The sequence below is a fragment of the Falco rusticolus genome, chromosome 4 (genome assembly GCF_015220075.1).
Source record: "Falco rusticolus isolate bFalRus1 chromosome 4, bFalRus1.pri, whole genome shotgun sequence".
Classification (NCBI taxonomy): domain Eukaryota; kingdom Metazoa; phylum Chordata; class Aves; order Falconiformes; family Falconidae; genus Falco; species Falco rusticolus.
In genome coordinates this window covers 26,106,539-26,129,237 of record NC_051190.1, presented here as the reverse complement: position 1 = coordinate 26,129,237, position 22,699 = coordinate 26,106,539, and the positions used below count along the sequence as shown (strand labels likewise).

At 49.9% G+C, this 22,699-nt stretch overlaps 1 protein-coding gene across 1 annotated transcript in view; it reads right to left on the bottom strand.

Annotated features, from left to right (window-relative positions):
* PKD1 (polycystin 1, transient receptor potential channel interacting) overlaps window positions 1-22,699 on the bottom strand; it is a 98,892-nt gene that overhangs the window by 25,470 nt on the left and 50,723 nt on the right. The window contains exons 7-21 of the mRNA XM_037383310.1: window positions 22,083-22,297; window positions 20,905-21,017; window positions 20,697-20,823; window positions 19,495-19,772; window positions 18,269-19,018; window positions 17,035-17,166; window positions 15,234-15,409; window positions 14,650-14,783; window positions 10,443-14,065; window positions 9,288-9,434; window positions 6,839-6,982; window positions 5,309-5,588; window positions 3,581-3,797; window positions 2,351-2,501; window positions 1,222-1,374 (exon numbers count right to left, since the gene is read on the bottom strand). Of these exons, the coding sequence (XP_037239207.1) occupies window positions 1,222-1,374; window positions 2,351-2,501; window positions 3,581-3,797; window positions 5,309-5,588; window positions 6,839-6,982; window positions 9,288-9,434; window positions 10,443-14,065; window positions 14,650-14,783; window positions 15,234-15,409; window positions 17,035-17,166; window positions 18,269-19,018; window positions 19,495-19,772; window positions 20,697-20,823; window positions 20,905-21,017; window positions 22,083-22,297 (6,640 nt within the window). The remainder of the gene's footprint in view (window positions 1-1,221; window positions 1,375-2,350; window positions 2,502-3,580; window positions 3,798-5,308; window positions 5,589-6,838; window positions 6,983-9,287; window positions 9,435-10,442; window positions 14,066-14,649; window positions 14,784-15,233; window positions 15,410-17,034; window positions 17,167-18,268; window positions 19,019-19,494; window positions 19,773-20,696; window positions 20,824-20,904; window positions 21,018-22,082; window positions 22,298-22,699) is intronic.

Here is a 22,699-nt window from a genome sequence, read left to right as displayed (position 1 = left end):
GCACTGATTGACACTTCTACAGGAAAGGAAATGTGTGAACTCCGTGCTGGTCTCAACCGCTTGGGAAATTCTAGATTACTGTTTTTCTAAGCTTTTCATTCCAAACCAGAGCACAAACTAATCCTGGAGTGTCAGCTTTTCCCGTGGAAAAAAAATTTCTATTTCTAGACCTAAGCTTCCACAGCGAGATCAAGTCGCAAGGCAAGAGCACGTCAGAGACACAGGAACGAACCAACCCAGCATCAGAATGACATGTGCTGAACCCCAAAATCCCTGAACAAAGATGAACAGAAAGAAGTGATTTTTGAGGTTTCCAGACTGTGAAGCAGAGAAAGCAGCAGCAGAATAAGGACTCTGTGGGTGGGATGCGGTAGTCTGTCCATCGTTTTGATGACAGCCTGTTCCTGCTGAGCAAGGTTGATGACCTGGCTGGGGAGGTGATGCACAGCCAAGGCCAGGGTACCAGACTCCAGTCCCGAAAGCAAAGATCTGGGAGGGCAGGGAGGAAGAGCATGCCAGAGCAGACTGGCTGACCACCAAACCCCAAGCACATTATATAACTGGGCTCTCTTCCCTCTGCCCATCTGACAAAACACATAAAGCCACTCCTAAATCCACCAGGCAGCAGCCCCAGCACCGGGGAGCTGAAACTGCACACTGGCTGGGGAACACAGCACTTCCAGTCAGCAGCAGAGCAGAGCAGTGTTTCTAATCTTGTATGGTAGAAACAGGGCTGGAAGGAACATCAGTCCTTGGCACTGTCCCTTGGCTCAAGGCAGGTCCGGCTCTACTTGTGTTACTCCTGATAGGAGTCCAGCCTGTCCTCAGAGATTCTGTGACTCCCCCAACAATTTATTCCAGTGCTTCTCCAGTCTGTTGTGGCATCTCCTACAGACTCCATCTGCAAGCGAAGGAACCTGCTGCTAGTAAGCTGCCACACCAGGGCTGGTACGAGAAAAAGCACACAGTTCTGAGGTGCTGCCTTCCAGCACGTGAATACATCATCTTATCAACGTCTGCTAGATTGGTGGCATGGCAAGGGGCAGAGCTCACAACACTTAGTACATCACCACAGAAACCCTAATGATGTCAACAAGTGACACCTGTCCTCCCTGTGTGGCATGTGTGGGGCAGAGAGACAGGGAAGCACATCAAGAATTGAAGAGCATCTAAGCTGCACCTGGAAGAGCGGGAGGCTGGAGGCGGTAGTGGGGAACATACCGTGCACTGCGCCAAGGCAGCTGAGATCTGCTGGATGTCATCAACTGTGTTCACATTCAACGAGTTCAGGGTTTCTGTGATGTTATTGCGAGTCCAGGTCCGGAGTTCGAATTCATTTCCAGCCTCAGATTCCAGAAGCATGGACCTCTCGTACTGGGAAGGAGAAAAGCAGGCAAAGTGAGGAAATGTATCAGGTTGTTTCAGAGGATGATCAGCTGTGCTAAGTCACCTCTTCCCTGCACTCTGTATCTCCCTGCCTGTGCTCTTCCCCAGAGGGTGATCTCATGAGCTGTTTTTTCAGTAGAACTCTCTCAATTTCACTTGTGCTCTCTAAGCAATTATCTTAACAGCCTTGCACTTGACAGCTCAGTAGTATACCAGTGTGCAGTCCTTATCCAGCTAAGCAAAGAGCCTGGCTCAGGGGGATCACCCCTGCCTGGCTTCCAGGCATGCAGCAGGCTCTTATTGGGCAGCTGACCGAAATCCCTGCCTTGCCTATAGAGATGCACATGGAGGGGCTCAGCACTACTTTAGGTACAAGTGAAAGTGAATGCTGCCAGGAGGATGATGCTCCTGGACTGTGGATTAAAGACCTTGTATGCAGGCAGAAGATCCTTCTAGCTGCACTAGCTCAGCAGTCAGAACAAGGTCTCCTTAGCACCCATAGCATCACTGGAGCAGCTACAAGGAGTTTCCAGCCCTGCTGAGCTGGAGCGTGATGGCTGGCTCAGGGGAAGCATGAAGGAGCTGGGGGAATCTGAGCTAAGATTCTGGTTTCTAAATTCAATGTTTAGACTTAAGGTTGGCAGTACAGAGGAAAAACTATCTGAATATGAGGACAAAAAAGCAGGTGGCATGGGAGATACCCAAGCCAGTGCCTTCTCTAGGATCCTTGTTTTATTTTGCAGCCCTTCTGCTTCCCTGGTCATTGTGTGTTGGGAGCTTGCTAACCTTTTTGATGCATGAAAATAGGTCCAGCCCAGCTCCCAGCACGGACATACACTGATATACATGAGAAACTGTAGCATTAATCATTTCCCTACACCACTGTACATAAACTGGCCAAATAACATTACTGGCAATTGCAAGGCCTTCTGGAGGCCCTCTTGGGCAGCGGGTGCTGCTTTACCTCATTTAAGATGGTGATGAGGGCGAGAGAGTACTCAATGACCTGCTGAGGATCCCCTTGTTTCACTAAGCCCTGGAGCACCGTGTCAGTTTGATTGTACAGCCAGTGGGAGAGGCTGGGGAACCCCTCAGGTAAGCCGATTTCCATGGAGCTGCCAAGGGAAAGAGGGATTTGGGTTAAGTGCAACTATCAAACAGGGCTGGGGGAAGGAGGCAGAATCTGCTTTTCCGCTGGTAAGGAAGAGAAAGGGGGAAGCAGGTGGTTAAACAACAAAGACAGCATTGCTGAACCTTGCCCTGGTGCCCAGTTTGCACAAGCTGTATGTAGGAACATCATGGACCTGCATCCTGGTTCCTCACTGGTCCAGCTCTGCGAAGCTGTAGGTGGAGGATGCACACATTGCATTGAACCCAGAGAAGAAAATTCAGGTTCAGTGTGATGGAGCAGAAAGAGCACTTAAAACCAGAGTCAGTGTCTGGGAGAAGCTGCACTGCTTTTGGCACTGTTCCCTGGGGTCTGAGGAACAGCTGGGACACAGATCCTCCTCTGCAGGCACTGCAGGACTGCGCTCCAGCCTGGGAGGCCAGGAGCACATGTACAGCATGGGGAGCTCCAAATCAGCCTCGAGAAGGAGCAGTCCTACAGCTCTGCCAGGCAGCAGAGACCAGCTCAGGATGCTGCCCAAAGACCTGTGGGCACTTGTCACCTGCATGGAACGCACTGGAAACCAAGAGGCATTTGCAGAAGGGATAACTGGGCTGGCACAGTACCGGCCCCGCTGAGACTCAAGCTGCAGTCAGTCCTTCCACCCTATTCAAATGCATGTGCTCTCCACTTTGGCTCCATGAGACCTCCCTGGCTCTCAGCAGCGGAAGGTGATGGAGCACAGAGCTAAGAGATCTTCTGCCAAAGTGACATTGTGCCTTCAAAGCAAGGTGTCACTAGGGAATTAAGGAGGTGGTAGGTAAGCGGTAAGGAAAGCAGTAACTTATGGGGAAGTCTCCCCCTTGAGCGATGATCCACAAGGACTGGATTCTCTGTATTGCACTTCTGCTGAGCCTCCCCTCCCCTTCCCACCAACAGTCTCTTCCAGGAGCAAAACATTTCACCCAGCATCTGCCGAGCCCTTCAGGACAGGGACTCAGCAGTCAAGCCGTAGGACTGACTCAGGAGCCCAGGCCGGACACTGGCGCGGCCGCGTAAGCCCAGCCTGCGAGCGGTGGGTCTTACCTGTTAATGGCTACCACGGTGGCTCCCAGCTGGTCCTGAACAAGGACCGCCACAGACACCATAAAGCCGCTCTCATGGAAGCCCGGGGGCAGGAAGGCGCTGTGCTCTGCACGGCTGCCCTTGTACACGCAGAACTCATGGTAGTGCCCAGCCCTGTGGCGAGACGCCAGCAGGATGTACACCAGCGGGCCCTCCGCGTCCTCTGTGTCTCGCCAGCCTGCAAAACAAACCCAGACAGGGGGTCTGACGGGGTCGAGGGCACAGAGCGGGGGCTGCAGCCACCGTCCCAAAGCGCAGCCTGACCGTCAGAGCTGGCACTGCCTGGCGGTGCCCCGTTCCTCCCCCAGCATGTCCCACCCTGCCCAGCCCTTCCGCATGGCACCTGCCCTCACTGCTGTCCCCAGCAAGGTGTCACCCTGCTCCGGCAGAGGGACATGTTGTCCCCAGGGCGAGGACAGCTTGAGGACTCCACTGGGCTGCAGGGATGTCTCAGGACCTCCAATGAAAAGCTCTGACCCTCTCTGAATTTTTCTGATATTTAGGGGTTTCTGCCTAGTTGTCTGGGTCCCGTAACATTTAAAGGGATTTGTGAAGACTTCATGAGCAAAATAAAAATGGGAATAACCCTACTGGGGCTGGGAACAGCACTGACCCAAGGCTGCAGCTTCTGTACAAGCCCTGCAAAGCTGACGTAAGACAGAGGCTCAGCACAGTGCTCAAGCAGTTCAACATCTCAGGAATAACTGAGTCTAGGATAAAACCTGCATAAAGGTTTCATAGGAGCTCCCAAGAATTATGAGGAGTCTTGTGGGAGCCAGACAGTTGGGAAATTCACTGTGCATTTCCCAGTGAGCACCACCAAAGGTGCTGGTTCTGCCCAGGCTCACTGCACTGGACATGTGACCAGTGAGTCTGTATCCTGCGTGTTTCACTTCAGCTTAAAACAATTACTAACAGCTAAAATTCCCACCACTCCAAAGAGACAGCAATTTCCTAATTACTCTGAGTGGCTCAAAACACGCCAAAGTTACAACCATATGATGCTGAATACACTCATGCTTCTCCCCCAGAAGTGCTTTGGTGACCAGCCTCCCCAGAATCAGACGAGTTCATCATCTCTGCAGTGTGGCTTCTCAGCATTTGTGCACAGACAGCACTAACCTCTAACACTAATTTGGGGAAATATGGTTTAGAGGCACTTAATCCTCGGCCCAAGACTACAGGATGTCAGCCAGGCCACTTTTCCAAAGCTAGACGTGTTGTGCCATCTCTGCAGCTGGTTGAGAAGGTAAATGCCGACGGGAACACCCAGCCCACATGGCAGAGAAGGCCCCAGTGCTTTGTCTTTTGACTCTTCCCATGTGTGACTCAGTTTTGGCACCTCCCTTCTTCTTCCTGCACTGAAATGCCAGTTCCTTCCACAAGTACTGCCCTGGCCTGGATATCACCATTCAGCTACATGAATTAGGATGTTAAATTGGTAGGCCTGCTACCATGTGTTTTAGAGCACCATAATTCGGGTACACAAAGCCTCATGGTCAAGGCTTTGGGGATCAGAAATGGAAAGATCCACTTCTGAACTCAGCCCTGGGCAACAGTGACCTGGGGTAGGAGCTCAGAGTAAAGAAAACACCTGTGGGAAGAAGGGCAGCAGGTAACACACTGGTCATGAGAAACCTTTGCCCACGAGGAGCAGAGTGCCCAGCACCGCTGTCCGCTCGCTCTCACCTGCACACTCAAAGTGCACCTTTGCCATCAGTGCCCTGAGGGGTCCTTCCGGAGACAGCTGGCAGGACCCTCCAACAGGTGGCTGGTTGGGGAGCAGATCGATTGAGGCGAATCCTTCCTCCCCGGTTGTGAGGTCTGTGATGTGAAGGGTAAAAGTATATCCCTCCCCATCCTTCAGTGCCCCTTGCCTCAAGACCAGGTTCATGCCTGTGTCGCCAGTGGAGGTAGTTTTTTTGTCCAGGATGAGAGACTTGTTTTTAAAGCTGTGTGCTGCCCATCTCTATAGAGAGGAAGAGGGGAAAAGACAGGAGAGGTTTTGTTTAAATCTGAAGTTATGTCCTTAAAATGTTTTCAGATTGAGTTTCTTATAAAAAGTAACAGATTTCTAGTGGGAGCATCTGCCAAATTTGCAGTTGATAATTCAGCTTTAGTCTTGTGTGCTACAGCAACAAGAACTGGAACCTTTCCAAAATGTCTGGTGGGAATATTTCCACTGTGAGATCTACTTTAGTCTCTGGGATTACATCACCCTCCGACAGAATATTTCATAATACAGAATACAAAACACAGGAAATAAATTAAATACTGGTGGAGTCTCCATGGGATACCATGTTTTATATGCTTCAAGCTGAACGTGTCCTGGATGGTTACTGTTAATAGCACAAATGTACAATTGCGATAACAAGAGGAACAGTGAGATAGCCAGCCAGAAAATGCCATACAAGTACATGCTGGGCTTGCTGGGAGCAATACAGACTAGCTCTCACAACAAGACTTCCACTTCTGAGACCTGCTTCATTCAACAGGCTGCAGAGATGCTGCGGAGTGGAATCTGTCATTAGAGGAGGGCATGAGGGACTTGGAGGATCAGAAGAGACAGAACAACCTCTGCTTGAGCCACCACAATAATGGGCAAAATGCCAACCAGCAGGGAGAAGAAAACACTGTACAGACCTCTTCTAGGAAAAAAGTGGCTTTTGTGTGGAAACAGCTGGTCACTCATGAGCTTGGCTTGAAAATGACCCAGCAAGGACTTGCCCTTGTGTAGGTCAAGACACTGATGGAGGACCGTCAGGCCATGTGTCCTGTAGCCTACAGGCACAACCCAGGGCAAAGAAAAGCTCTGGATATCTCAACAGGGGGTCCAGTGGTTACAGGACATGAGGAACCTCCTTCACAGGCCCTCCTAAGCCTCCTCCATGCTGCCGAGGCACGGAACAAGCCCCATGTCACACAAAGCAAGCTCCGTACAGGGCCTGCTTTAAACTTCTGACTCTGTAAGCCAGTCCTGCAGCCAGTTCCAGGGGCTGTGATGAGGAGACGAGCATCAAACAGCCTTCTTCGTCCCCTCAGCCAGACTCAGCCTGCCACTGCATTAACAGTCAGCGATTGTTTCCCCTCTGTGTCTCCACAGCAATTTAGGTCCCAGACTTTATTTCTCACACAGCTCTTTCCACCCTGTCCTCTTTGACTCTCCGCTTCTCCCTGAAGTCCACCAAAGGTGAAGCAAAGACCAGCTAATGACTTTACCCCAAGCTTGGAGTCGTTGTGACAGTTCTGGCAGGTCCCCTCCAGGTAGACGTAGGAGCTCTTGCTAACTTCATAGACAGACTGAGCCTTGCAGGAAACGCACTCCAGGGAGACGATAGGGACTCCTCCCCTCTTGATGAATACCTGGGAAAGCAAGAGACTCCATCAGAAGATCTGAGACAAAAATACATACATCTAACAGTTAAGCAGACATCCCAGCACCTGGTTCTGCTCTGCCACAGCCCAGTCTGTGCTAAGGGAACAGCAGAAAAGGATTTCTAAAGGATTTCAGGTCATCATCTAAGCTACATCACTTTCCTTACACTGGCCAGTTCTGTCACTGATTTTCAAGAGTCATCCAATGCCAAACTGGGCCAATCTAGGTAATTCTGGATTTACTTTATTTACACTTTTTAATGACACATCACTTTCAAAATGTCCCTCTGGTACCCTGTGCTGAACTCTCAGCAAGTCCTGCTTGTGCTGCTGGGCAGAGATGATGCTAACTGAAGCACTTTGGTGGACCAGCCATCCCAGGACAGCTGTTAACCCTACAAAAGTGGGATCCATGTTACAGTTAGGAAAAGAGGACAGTGTAACTGGGAGGAGGAAACCCTCCACTACAGCACAGACCAAACATCTGGTGAGCACCTGCCCTGGGAAACAACTGCAGCTCTCCTTTGTTTCCTGTAGGCCAAATTCTTGGTCCTGCCTCTGCAGCTGCGGAATGCCTGACCTGGTAAGGTCACAACAGATCTGCCGTGGACAGAGGACTGTGGGGTTGTGGGTCCCTGTCTTCGACTCGGAAGGCTAAATGGGAAGTGTTTACAGTCCAGACTAGCAAGAGGGCTTAGGGCAAGCCAGAGTTTACTGAGAATACGCTGCCCTGTGCAAAGCCAGCATGGTCCTGCTGTCCACCCCCAGCCCTGCTCTGACCTACAGAGCTTGGACTAGAATCACGTCACGTTTTAGGACCCAACCCTTGGGCTCTCAGAGTCCACTGCCTGTGCAGAACCATCATCATTTCTGGCACTACCTATGTCTCTGAGAGATAAAAATAGCCAGAAAACACAACTCCCACTGTGCATCAAATGCATTTTGCTCTTCAGCCTGGAAGAATGACCTTTTCCAGAGAGCTGCATGTGTTCCAGGCTTTTAGCTCAGATCTAAGTTGCACATCTCAAAACGTCTACCACACCTCCTCGGCAAAGCACTTGGAGAGAGGAGAGCACTGATGGCTCAGACACAACGGCTATTGAGCTCTGACCCCAGTACTTTGTCTAAATTCCTTTAATCCTCTAGGAAATGGGGTTGTCCAGCATTCAGCAGAGCCCTCTGCCCTGGCATAATGAATACTCTGAATTCAAAGAAAGGCAGTAATGAAGACATTGTTTAATATGGCAGACTTTTAAAAGAGGATAAATATTCCACAGGACTAAGCTGAAGTGCCTTGAAGCTTCATCCATTCCTACAGTATTTGCAAATTTCCTGCGACACTGGAATCATTGTTTTGTGCTCATGCATGGAAACCAGATAGTACGGAATGTCCTTGAAAGACTATCAATTTAATTTTTTTCTTTTTATCCTCCAGCTTTGGTTTAAGACCCAGGCAGTAAGAGTTTCCACTTTCAGACTAACTGTATCTCTAATTGCCAAACACACCACGATGAATGTTTCTGACATAAACCATAACTGCTGTCGGACTGCAGATGCATTCAGCGTTAAGCTTAATTTGACATAAACAACATGCACTTAAAAAAAATCCTCCCTTAAAAAAATTCACAAGGAGAGAAGAGAGGAACTATTGACAGTAAAATTAAGTACCAGCTCTTAGGAAGCTCTCTCTGGGCAAAAACTGGGGAGGAGCCTGGTGCTGTGCCATGTGAGGAGTCTGGTACTGCACAGGGTGCTGGAAGAGCCACCTATCATGGGCTCCTTTGCTGTGCTGCTGCCGCAGACCCTCAGTCCCGGTACCATCCAGGGCTGGGTCACTAACACAGCCTCTGCACAGAAAGGGATGAACGGATGAATGCAAGGTCTAAAGGAAGGAAGAAACTAAAAGGACTTGGCAGGACAAGCAGAAAGTGCTGCCCAAGGCAGCGTAAGATGAATGTGTCACAGAAATACCTATGTCGGTTCCTGACAATGACCTGGATGAGATGGGTTAGGGAGCCCCAGCGATGCCCTAAAATCTGCTTCCCCTGCTTTCCCATGCTGGCTGGGGCAGGTGGGTAGTGTTAGCTTCCACCACCCCAGCTGAACTGGCACTGGCTCGCAGATGGGGCTAGGGGACACAGCCTGGGAAGTCACCCATAGCTGGCCACTGTCCCGAGCCAGCAGCGCTCTCCTCTAGAAAATTCCTTATGAAAAGGGCCATGGACTTCCAGCTCGGCTGTCTCCAGCAACAGGCACACAAGGACAGAAAGCGACAGTTGTCTGTGGTACGTACGGTTTGATTTGTTGCCTCAGGACTCATACCCTCCTTCCTGACGGTGAGGTCGAACGTATACTCCACATCTGCTTCTAACAGAGCTTTGGAAATTGTGACAATTCCTTCCTTGGCACTGAAATTCAGAGAGCACCCTGCAGCCGAGCTCTGCTTGCAAGGAGAAAAGAACTTTCAAACCCTCCTTGGTACGGGTGCACATCAGGTTAGTCCACAGCCAAAACATTCAGGTTCACACAAGTCACTGCTACAGATCTTACTGTGCAATGCCACCACTGGGGTGGGAGAAATGGGGTGGCATGTGGGCAATAAAGCACATTACCCTATTCTTCAGGTTAGTAAGCAATACTTGGAATACTCCTGTGTTTCATCTGAGCATCAATTTCTTATTTTACAGCAATTAATTCTTCACTAAATAGCTTACAAACATTGCCAAACAACACAAAAAGCTCACATTAAACTCAAAAGTCTAAGCCACACACACTCCACAACTTTCTGTTTTGAGGTAAAGATAGAAAACAATGACATTTTACCAGCAAAAGAATTGCACATTCAATCAAAAATGCTCTGAGGGGGATCTCCCGTAAGAATCTGAAGGGCAGTTCTCCCCTGCCCTTCTGTCACCGTAGTGTCAAGACTATTTCAGCATGTGAGGACAGTGACCTGCCTGTGCCCACAGTGACCATGACCTGTGCTCACTCGACTCCTCCAAAGTCTAACTTCAGCCCCTGCTGAAATTAAAGACATTTAACTGTTACCAGGTGAGGAAGCAGAGCCCTCAGCCCCGCAGGCTGCAATCAGCAGCTCGGCAATTCCTTCAGGTTATGGAGTGGCCACACTGAAACCACGAACCAGAGGCCAAGTGCAGAGGCAGCGGTGACGCGGATGCCTCAGCTGCCAGTGCCAACACTTCTGCCGTGCAAAGGACACTGCAGCACCGGGCTGCAGCAGGCTACACTGCACAGCTCCTCACAGCAATTTTTGTACCACCATCCTGAGCTGGGAAATGGGAAACCTTTGCAACCCTCCTTCCAGAGCAGCTTTGTTAAAGATGCTCACAAAAGCTTCCCCCAGTACCATTTGAACCCAGACATATGTTTGTAGCGGAGCTGCTGTGTGGCTCCCAAACCCTCTCTGGCTGTGCAAAACTGTTCTTACCTTGGAGGAGAATGTACAAGACCAATCGTATAACAACGGAGTCTGTTCACCGTCATCCAAGTTTGGGTCATAGGACTTCTCCCCATCCAAGATTAAGTCCTGAGTGTTGGACCATACACGGTATGACCCCCCATCAATGATTGGGACCAGCTTACTCGGTATCACAGTCACATTGGCAAAGATGCTTTTGGACAGTGGGGTGTCTCCAAAGGAGACAATAAAAATGAAGCAGTAATTCCCAACTTCCAGGGCAAGCTTTGGTATAACTAGCTGGGGCCTGTTCACATCAACATTTGGCAGACGGATCCTGCTGGAGTCATCCAAGTTCATGCAGCTGGGTGCTTGGTAGATCTCCCACAGGTGCTCTGTCTGGTACTTGATGCATCCTCGGAGGTCAATCTGTGCCTCTAGGTAGTTCCTCTGGGACCGCTTCATGACTACTTGAGGGGGCAAGGCTAACTCCACCTCTGGCTCCTCACACTCCAGGACTTTGACAGTGACAGTGAGGTGGGCTATGAAGAAGCTGATGAGATTGGTGGCATTCACCTCCACCAGGTAATCCCCAGGGCTCACGTAAGAATAGTTGGCCACTGCAACCCTGGTCATTTGAGTGGAAGAACCATCCCCAAAGGTCCACAAGAACTCAACACTCCTGCTGCTGGGCACCACTGCTGCTTCAAACAGTGCTGTCCTGTTGACAAAGGCATTGGAGGCAGTGAGGGAGACTTGGACTATTGGGTCTTGGACTTGGATGGTTCTGGTGATATTGATACCTCCCAAGTCATTGAAGGCATTGAGGTGAATCTCAAGCAGCCCTGCAGCTTCTGGAGTGTAGGAAACACTCTCTCCTGCCACAGTGACCACAGATCGTCCTTTCTCTTTCCACAGGGAGAACTGCCATGAGAATGCCACACGGGAGCCACTCCCCACCTGGGCATGGAAGCTCTTCTCCGTGCCTGTGGGTATGCCTTCCTCACAGCAGTTCAGGAGCCTGACATCACGGATGGCCTCCAGGACAGAGATGAGCACTTGGGCATGTGCGATGCTGATTTGGTTCTGCACTGTCACAGTTACCAAGTAATCGCCACTCTTGGTGAACTCATGCGTGTACCTGGACCCATTGAGCACCACAGAGTAGTCCCCACTTATGCTCACCAAGTAACTCACAGAGGTACCTGACAACATCCTGATCACAAAGGTGACCTGTTCCCCTGGCTCCACCACCTTCTTGCTAGCAAGAACTTCCAGTCCTTGAATCCTGTCCAGCACTGAGATATTCCTGCTGGCCAGAGCCCAGCTGATGTCATTTGATGCATTCAGATAGACTGTATAAAACCCTGCTGTGGGGAACATGACTGCCACAGACTGGCCAGTCAGCGTTCCATTTGGCACCTCCCAAAGCCATGTCACTTCAGTCCCTTTCTGCAGCTCCCCCTCAAAGACCACTGTGGAGCCGGATGAGACGTATCTACAGTCCAGTTCTGCAGTCCCTATACTCAGCCCCTCTATGACCTCCTCTACACAGATAGGAATTGTTGCATTGGTTGAATTCAGCTTGTTTTCTGCTTCAACGATGACCTCTATCACTCCAGGGCTTTGGAAGGAGTGTATAATAAAGGGTTCAGAAGTAACAGGAGAGAAGCCATCCTCTAGGTACCAAATGTACGTGATGCCAGTGCCACTGGTTATGGTGGTACTTATGTTAACAGAGGCATTAATAGCAACTGGGTTGGGGAAGGCACAAGGCTTTAAAAGACCAATGCTTTCAATGAACTCCAGTGTCCTGTTAGCAGTTGCACATCCCAGCATATTAGTGGCTTTCAGATAGACAGTGTAGTTTCCAGCTTCTAGGACAACCAAGGAGAAGGTTTTCCCAGTGAAGGTCTGCACAGCATTGCCATCCCTTTGGGCTACCCAGCTGTAAGAGATGTTTGTTCCCTCTCTCACCACTGCCTGCAAATGGAGTGTTTTGTTCGTTGGGAAATAGATGTCCTCTACCAGGTCACTGCTAGCCACCTGCAGCCCCTCAATCTGTTCCAGGACGTAGACATAGATGCTGTCCTGCAACGAACTGATCTTGTTCTCTGCTGTCACAATGACATTGAATGTGCCCACGGACCGGAAAGTGTAGGAAATTGTGGACGAGCCTTGGATAGGAGTGCACCGATCACAGAGGATCCACGAGTAGCGGATGGCACTGCCAGCTACAAGTGTGGCTACAAAACTCACTGAACCATTTAACGGCACCACTGTCCTGCTGGCATTGATGGTCAGCCCCTGGAGCCGCCGTTTCACTGTGACATCAATGACGGTCTCATTAAAGCTCACATCATTCCGGCCCACCACACTAATAGTGTAATGGCCCGTGTTGTTGTAGGAGTGGGCGGCGATTTGCCCGGGCTGGGTAGTGCCATCTCCAAAGTCCCAACAGTAACTCACTTTGGTTCCATTCATGCTGGCAGAGAACAGGTAGATCTGGTTCAGCTCCAAAACACTTGTCCCGTTATATTCAATCTTTGCTACCCCAACCGGTTCCTGGACTTCCACAAACGCTGTGTCGTTGTTGAAAGAGACATTGTTGGAGACAGTCACTGTGACCAGGAAGACCCCTGTGTTCTTGTAGGTGTAGGTCACTTCAGTCCCACTCGATCTAGTGGACTCATTGGTCCCGAAATCCCAGCGGTAGCGGTACTGGTAGAGAGGCACGGCACTGACCTGGAAGCTGCTCTCTTCACCAAGCCTCACAAACTGCTTGGAAGGGAGAAGTGTGACATTGACAATCTCTGGCTCCACACAGACGCTGGTGAAATAGTGAGCCTTGTTAAACCTGCTTGAGAGAGTCAGGGAGAGGGGGAATGTCCCACTGCGGGTGAAGTTGTGCATCACCACAGGGTCCCCACTGATTGTGACATTGGACGAGCCATCTCCAAAAGTCCAATCAAAGATGTATTCATCAGGATTTCCTGTCACATATGCAGTCAGCTGCACGTCCGGGTGCTCAAGGATGCAAGAAGTAGGCTCTATTTTGAGTACTTCCAGGACAAATATCCTAACGGGCACAGTTTGGGAGACAGAGTTCACAGGATTCACAGCTGTCACATTCACGGTGCAGTTGATGTCCTTTACATACACGTGTTCTACCACTGGCACTTGAGTCCTCAGCACCGTCCCGTCCCCCATATCGAATATCCAGGTGATGCTGTCCCCCGTCTGCACGGAAGCATTAAGGGTCACAGATGCTCCCAGCTCTGCTGCCTCATCTGCAGAAACATGAAGCCCAGTTATCTCTTCAAACACTTGGTAGTGCTCAACTGTCTCCACGCTGCTTATGGTATTGTTGGCAGTCACAGTGATGTTGTACACCCCTCTTCTGGGGTAGCTGTATGTCACTGTAGACTGGCTCTCTGTGAACAGCAAGGACCCATCCCCGAAGTCCCAGGTGTACACGACGCCATAAGGAGATGGCAATGGATCAGCTCTGAAGGTGACCGGACAGTTCACAACTAAAACATCCTCCTCTGCTTCCATCTTCACATCAGTCAGGTAACTGTGGATGTGAACTGGGGTCAAGTGGGTGAGGTTCTCAAACTGGTTTGACACGACAACCACCAAGGCATACTCTCCTGCATTGGAAGAGAGCAGAAAAAGACCAGTGGTGAGGACACGCTTGCGCAACAACTTGCTCAGTGCTGCAGCAGTGTGGGAAGCAGGACGGGGACTGCAGGGAGATACTCTGCTTCTGCACTGTGCACACCCTGGGCTTCGCTCCTCTGCTCCAGGACAAGCAGGAATTACACCCAGGCCATCCATGTGAGGACCAAACACCAAGTAAGAAGCCAGTCTGACAGATATGGAGAAAAGATTTTTTTTCTGTTTGCTCACAAAACAGACCCCCATCCTGCTGCCCACAGTAGCGCTCCCTACCCTCTCCCATCAGCACAGAGCTCACTTGCCACTCGTCTGTCTGCTGTGACTGCCCAAAAAGGGGACTGTGTGTGGTGGTCTTGCTTCTTACAACATGGACAAACCTCTCCTGGAAACAGTTACAGAGGATGGCAATTGCTGGAGACTCCCAGTCACTCTGGCTGTTTGCTCAGGAACGAGGTAATGACTTTCAAGCCATTGTTTTATTTGAAGGTGTATTATAGCCCCCTTGCAAGTAAAATATCTGAGCCCCTTCTTCCCCAAAGAACTGTCCTGAGCATACCTGGGTCTTGATAGACGTGTGAAACGTTGTGCTCAATTACAACCTCATGCACACTGGGATCAGGAACAAGGAAAGACTTGTTGTAGGGAGGTTGGAACAGGTATGTCTTCTGGACACCATCTCCAAAATCCCACCTGGAGAAACATGCAAACCGTGTTACACAGCACAGCAGGAAACTCATGGAAATCCCAGAGGAACACTGGCCTGGCCTAGCACTGTCTTTCAGGCTCAGGCCTGGGGTTTCCAGAAAAACCACAGGCAGTGTAATGCCAAGTATCAGAGCAGTAGCTGAGCCCAGTGCTGCAGAACTGTTGCTGTGAGAGGAGTACAGCACAAGTAAGAAGAGGAAGAACCCAGTATTAAAGCAATGTTGCAATCCTTTAAAAGAAAAGTATTTCAGCCTCAACTATAGGTCCCAGCCAGTGTGACTGAACCACGCTTGCAGAGATTTCAAATTAACTAGACAGCAGCGGAGAAATGGGCCATTTGACATCAGCTGGCCCTGGGAAGAGAAACAGTGCAGGCAAGACTGGTAAGCTATGCATAGTAAGATCCTAAGTTTGGGCAACTTGCAAAGGACTCACAGGAAAAGAGCATCCACAGCTGAATCAACCTGAACTCTTGCTGTAAGCTCCACGGTGCTGTTCTGCGGGAGGACTGGCAGGACACCCAACACAGTCAGGTTCTTCATCTTATTCATCATCTCCACCGTGACATTGTAATTGACCGTAAAGTTACTGACGTGGTTGGAGGCGGTGAGCTGGGAAGGACAGTGGGACAAAGAATGCATCTGGGATCACCCTTCCCTGCTGCCCTCTCCTGAGAGTGGGGCTTCACTGTACTGAAGAGGTCCCACCAGGCAGGCGAGCAGGTAAGGTCAGAGAAGAGCGGCCTGTGGGACAGTGAGACAGGGGCAACAGCCTGAATGGCACTGGAAAGCAGCATGGACTGGAAGGTCACCTACCTGGTGAAGCCACCTCTTGCTGGAACCACCACATCTTCACTACTAAAGTCAGTCCAAGACTGACTGGTTCTACAGCAAGAGGACAAGAGAAGATCTTCTCATGTGGGGACTCCTCTGGCTCTGAACTTGCTAGTTACCCTTTTGCCTGCTCTGAGGTGCCCTGCACAGTCCCCAGCTGCTGAGCCCAGGCACTTGCTGCCACCGAGGGGGCAAGAGCCACCCAGTTTCCACAGGACAGTGGTGGATGAGTGCCTCCAAGCACAGAGAGCGGGGATGGGAGAAACTCACAAAAGCACGCCAAGTGCAGCTCCAGCGTCCTGGGTGCAGTGGGCACAGAGAGGGAAAGCAAAGTTGGGCAGAGGAGGGAAAGGGAGGCAAGAGACTGAAGAGACATGACAGAAGTAGAACAGGATCCTCAAGGTTATATAGGCATTTAACACTGACAAGGCACCTAATAATGAAGCATCTTGCCATCTCCTCGCCTGCAGGAGAGCTGAGCTGCTGACAGAAAGGATCCTTCAAACCCAGTTGAGCAGAGACCTCCCACCCCAACAGATAAAAGAAGTTCATGTCTTGGCTTCTGTGGGTCTGTTCCACTGAATCCAGCAGACCCTAGCCTAATGCCACCTTGTCAGCTCTGTAAGTGAAAGCAATCCAGGCTTGTCAGCAGAGTGCTTCACCCAGCAAATCAGTGCTACTCAGCATAGTGCTGCACCAAGCAGATTAGTGCTAGCATGCCCTCAGAGCCAGGGCTGGTGTCTCTTCAGGAAGCCAGCAGTTACCCTGCTAACGGATCAAGCAGCTTGGAGCCAGACCAGGACTCTGCGTGGCAGTACAGGGCATGACACAGAAGGATGTTCTGGCCAGGGATAAACTCCTGTTCCACAACAGATACCTCCCTCTGCCCAGACTCTCTGCTCTATCATTCCTCTGGGTCATGACAAAGCCCAGTGTTCCAGCCTGCACCAGCACAGAGAGAACAGGACAGAGACCAGAAGAGCTTGTGGCAGAAGCTCTGTGCTGCCTATGAAAGTCTTACATTTGCATCCTGCCTCTGCCTGAATTCACGTCTCCTGCCTGCCAAAGCAGTGGCTGGCACCCTGCAACAGGGCTCCCTGCTTCATTCCTGTTGGGGAGGAGTAAGAACAGACACTCCATGAACAGAAAGGAGAACATGGAGAAAAGAGGAGAAAGTAAAGACGAGGAAGACAGCAAAGTCAGCTGTAATGGAAGAATAGGAAGAAACTTACTATTGCATTTGCAAGAGCAGCTCAGTGAGAAATAGTAGGCGAGCTTGTTAGGTGAAAACCTTCTCAACTCATCTCTGCCTTCTCCTCTCCCTGCTGCTTTTCCTGCTTAGTTTGCGGGACGAGATGGAAACCCAGGATTGAAATGGTATTATGGGAAAGGCCTTGGCTTACCGAAAGCTTGTACACAGCTGGGCTTTGGTAGATAACATTGAAGACAACATTGTAAAAAGTGAAAGATGGCTTATCATCTACTGTCCATCGGAAAGTCACATCTGACCCAGCTTCCATCACAGGGATGTAGCTCTGAAAGGCATGAGAACATTTTATACTAGTGCAAGAGAAAAGCATGCACAGCAGTTCCCAGGAGACCTCCAGCTGAACTGGAGAAGGAGCAGAGCCAGACTGGGAGGCATCACACACCTGTAAGACACTGCCCTCAAAGCATGACACAGAGGTGCAAGATCATCTGTGGCTTTGCTGCTGATAAAGAAATGCAGACTCTGACTCCATAAATAACAGCAGAGCAGGGGGCAGAACACATACTGCCTGCCCCCACATCCTAGTGCTCTGCTCTTGTGATCAGGTCTCTTTCTTGCTGGCTAAAAAACTTTCCCATATCTTTGCAGAAACAACTCAGCTTTAGCTACACCTGTAAGATGAGTCTCTGACCCTCATCCCTTGACGGTGCCTGACCCAAAGGCTAAAATGGTTGAACTGCACTGGACAGGATAGTCTCCCTCCTCACTCCTACAGTGCCTCCTGAGCAGACCGTGGCAGCCAGGAAGGGTGAGACCATCAGGCATTGCAGGCATAGGGTTCTGCCGTAAGCAGCCAGAGGTTGAACAGAGCATTCACAGATACCAAGGGGCAGTTATTGAACAGGTTTCTAGGGCTCAGCTGTAGCTCTGGGGACAGGGGATTGGAGGAAAAAAAGACTGCAAACACCAGAGTAACTCCAAGACTTTGACAGATGGATGAAACATTTTTATAGCTTCAGCTAGCTGATGTAAGGATTTAGTAGAGCAAATCTTAACACCTAAAGGAATAACTACCTTGACAAGTCAAAAGAAGGTAAATACTGGCTTTTTATAATGCCTCCAGTTTTCTGTGGAACTGGAAAGGCAGTACCCACCTCACAGGAGGTACTGCCTTACCTCTAAGGGAACCCAAGTGAATGTACAGCTGAGCTGTCTTCCTGCTGGAGAGCACCAGTGCTTTCTGCCACATGCCTCTGCCTGCAGCGGCGCTGTCTGCATGGCCTGGGAGCTGGCGCTTAGCAGCAAGCAGAGCTACACCCAACCACCGTGGAGCTGAGCCCCTGCCCTCCTCATGAGCCAAACACACCACCTTAGTCTTAAAAGCTAAAAATGCTACTGACAAATTAAAAGCAGCAGTAATCACTCACCACTCGTGTATTTAGCAGGACTCTGCTCTCAGGGTCAGGGGTGGCCCGCAGCCCACGGATAGGCTCCTCCACTTTCACTGTGACAGTGATGTTCTGCGAGCTCACAGTGTTCTCTGCAACCAGCGTGTGGGTGCTCATCCCCTCCCTGAGGCCGCTCAGGCTGACCACTGCAAACCAGGTGTCATTGGTCTCCCTGGCACAGTCTGCTGTCAGCAGGGCCACAGCCGCTGGGCAGGACCCCTCGAAGGGGAAGGTGCGGTTGTCTCCCAGCCAGCTAGCTGTTGCATTCACCCCTGAGGAGAGTTTGATGACCAGGGTAGTGTGGTTGGATGGTAGGTAGACCCTGCCGCCCTGAGGAGCGGGGTGGATGACACGCAGGCCTGACACCTGGGAAGCCACCCAGAAACTGCAGGACAGATTGGTGCTGAAGACCCCGTTGTCCACGCTGGCTCTGACCGTGTAGCGACCTGGATGCTCCAGCCCCGTGTTGTGGGAGCTGATCACCGGGACCAGCTGCTCCTCAGCGTACCAAACTCGGAGAGAACAAACAGTGTTGTTCATCCAGGTGGCACCGATGAAGCCGTCAGACAAGCCAAGTGCCGACTCCGAAGAGTTTATGCTTAAGACGTTGGTTCTGTAAGGGGATGTGGTACTTGGTTGGCACTGGAGGAGTAAGCCCAAGCCTGCATTGTGCTGGATACTGAAGACATCCTCAGACCTGACAAATATATTTTCTTTTCTGAACGTGACCTGCAGAGAGAGGAGACATTTTTGGATTAATGCCTCAAATCAAGAGCACTCAGCACCCAACTATTGCCTGGGCAAGACAGCTGGATTTACTGCCAAGTGGAAACCAACTTGGAAGCTGCAGATGCAAACACAGCACAGGGAGACATTTCACCATTGGTCACTCTGAATTAAATGCGCTAACACAGAAGCCAGCCTTATGCTCTATCCCCACTGCATAAGTGCAACGGGAACAGCCCAGGAAATCTGCGCAGCCTTTTGACCAGCTATGCTATTGCAACAGGTTACTGTCGGGAGTCCATGGCTTAGAGCAGGGAAGATTGAAAGCGGTGGCACGTGTGACGCTGGGCAAGTCACTTCATTTGAATGGACTTTGGCATCTCCATCTGAAAATTGGGAACAATTCTTTATTTACCGAAAGCACTCAGGAGAAAACTGCCCCACCTACGCACTGGTTATAGCAGCTAATAAACACTGACCAGATACCGGGAAGAAGGGCCAGCTGGTATTGTAAAGAGAAACTCCTCGATGAGTTCATAGCTGAGCTGGCTTTCACTGTGCTGAAGGGAAACGGGGGTAGAGCTGCTGGCAAGAGAACTGTTGGCACACTCAGTTGCGTTGCAGCAGTTGTTTAGCGATGAGCACAAATTAGTCAAATGACACCACTGGAAACCAGGAGGACATTCAAATAGTGTCCAGTTCCCATCATCCTGAGAAGTGTAGAATGGTTCTGTAGCATTTTTTTCCTCCTGGTAGTCTGCAAGAAGTGAAAGAGAAAGCAACAATCACATTCTGACAAGTAACACTTCTAGCGCACTTGTCCCTTGCTCCAAATTCCCCATTTTTTCCCACTTTGACTGATGATGGCTCCACTCTTAGTAAAAGCTGCAACTGCAACACATCATGGTGCTATATAAGACAAGTGTCCTTGTTTTACTGCAAAGGTTCACAAAGGCATGAAGGTCATTAAAAACAAAGTTAGCCTCTTTTCCAGTGAGAACACACCAATATGCAATCTAAAAGAGATCTATGTTCAAGCCAAAGCAAGACCAAACAAAAGTAGAGCTGGCTTTGACACTGAAAACACATTAAGCAACTTTTCTTAAGTTAAAGTTTCCATGTCAAAGTATCAGCTTTTCAGTGTCAAAAAATATCCTTTTGCAACCAGCCAACCCTATGGCAATAGCAAACATTTTGCTGCAAAATTAACTGTTGCCAAAACTGTGACTATTGAGCTGTTGTACAAGGAATAAAAGGCTTATTAGATTATCTCGTCTACCAGGAAGAATTGGGCTCACTAAAATGTTCTTCCTTGTTAACCTGTGGGACTAGATGGACCAAAACACATTCCCAACATTTGACATGTCATGTCTTCCCAAAGTATTAAAGTATAGCTCAGAAGATTAACTCACTTCTACATATGTTCCTTACACCCACATTTTCTTCACACACTAAGACAAGTTTCTCCCTCTATCAATTTCTCCAGGACAAGCACTTGGACATCTCAGGATGTCCAACCATACCTGCAGATTTTGCACTGTAGTGTCCTCAAAAAATGGAACCACATGTCTGAACCTTTGAAGACAGAGGGGCCACAAGAAGGCCACACACACTTAGCCTGCCATGGCTCTGATGGTGTCAGCTCTAACAATATCACAAGTGTTGAGAGGAGATGCCTCACCTTCTCCATCTATCGGTCTATGCACCTGGAACCTCACTTGAACGGGCTGATGCAGATCCTGTGTTACAAACTCCAGGGCAGTCAAATATCCCTCGTGCCTGAATGCCAGCTCAGGGAACACCATCACCTGCAAAACAAGCAAGGCTCTCACCTGCCTGCATTTTCCTGGGCACCTTCTGCAGCAGCAGGATGAGCAAACCCTTCTTACCTCCACAGCTTGCCATGGAGCTGACAGCGCATCTTCTGTCACATTTTTCACAGCCTCATGTGTGTCTGACACAGGGTCTCCCACAAAGAAGTTTTTGGCATTTAAGAGAACTCCTGTTTACAAAGGAAATATGTGAACAAAGCTCAGGAGACTCAGCAAAGCCTGAAGCTATTCCCCCCATCCTGCTCATGCTTGCTCAAACCATCCAGCAAAGCTGTAGAGGGCTTGGATCACTCAGGAATCTGTAACTTCAGCTTTACCGGAGAAGTAGCTGCTGTAATCCCATAGTTTCCTTCTTCTTCTTACAGGTGTTCTTATTTTTCTCATCCTGCACAAGTGATGTCTGCATTTGCAATTCTCAGCATTTTTGACTTCTAGGAACTCTACAAATACTTCTCCCTTCCAAAATCCCATGATTTTTTGAGCACAAGGTGTACTCCCCATCCTCCCTCCCCACCTGCACTTCATGAGAAATGTGGCCCAAACCAGCTGGTTTCCACCAGGCAAACACCTCTGGCTCATTCACAGCCAGGTCAGGCTCTGCAGACTGCACTCAGACAGCTGATGCTGTCCCTCCTACTAGGGCCAGTGAGCTCTCCTCCTAGCAATGGCTCTTCCTTCTTACCTAAATCTTCTCCCACATTTCATGTCCTTTCTGTTTCTCTTTTTTACTCCCTACACCATTTGGGAAGATCTGGGAGGCTGCATAAACACAAACCTGCACAGCATACGACATAAAACCTTGCCTAATGATCTCCGAGGCCTGATGATCTCACAAGACCCCAACATCTCAGACTACAAGGTGCCACAGAAGGACAGCAAGAGTTACCAAGGCAGCACCGTGGCCTCAGATCCTAGCAGCCGCAGAGACTGGTCAAATAAGAGAGAAAAGCTATTTCCAAAGCTCTGCCTCAGAGCTCTGCTTCCCTCTCTACTTCTGTTGATGGCAAAGATTAAAGTGGGCCAAATTCCTCCCTTTGGGCTAAGAGAAGTTTCTGAAAGTTTATCAATCAAACCTCTGTTGGGAATATTGTGGTTGTTGCCAGTCCCACTTGATCTAGGGTGATGCTCTGGACAACCCCCCCAGAGCAGCTCTATTTTTCCTTGGTACATGCCAGTGAGCAGGACACCTGCCTGCCCACAAGGCCAGCAGACAGCAGGAGCGAAGCAGAGCCCACCTTTTGGCTTGTACTCGCAGACGTAGCTATGCTTGGCCATGCACAGGTCTGTGTTACACTGGCCTGTTGGGCCCATCCGGACACAGTGGTCAGCATTTGATGGATGTGGTTCTCCTGGCAGCCAGTTCTGACAGCTCTCCAGGTTAAATCCTTCACCTCTTTGCTGTGCTCCAGTGCTTGCAAAATCATTGAACCCAATCCAGACATCGAGGCTCCTTCAAACAGAAAAAGAAGGAGGGGGGGGGTGGATTTCAGGAAATCATGAGTATTAGAAAGATCTGGGACTGATGCCATCTATGGTTCTCTATAAAAATAATCATCTTAACAACAACAGCTTCATCTGGGTGTCACAGACTGCATTTAACAGAGCCTTGTAGTTACTGAAGGATTTCAGTATCCATTCCACCACGAGAACCTGGCTCCTCAGTAACAGCTTTTTCATGGCACACCATCCTGCTGTCTACCAGCCCTTCAAACCTCTGTCCCAAGAGCTACAGAAAGCCACCTGCCCTTTGACAAACAGGGGGGAGAGCTGAGCCAAGAGGATCCAGACAGAGCAACCAACACCAACACACCACAGTGCAGCGGAGCTGGGAGAGAGAAGCAGCTCAGGGGAC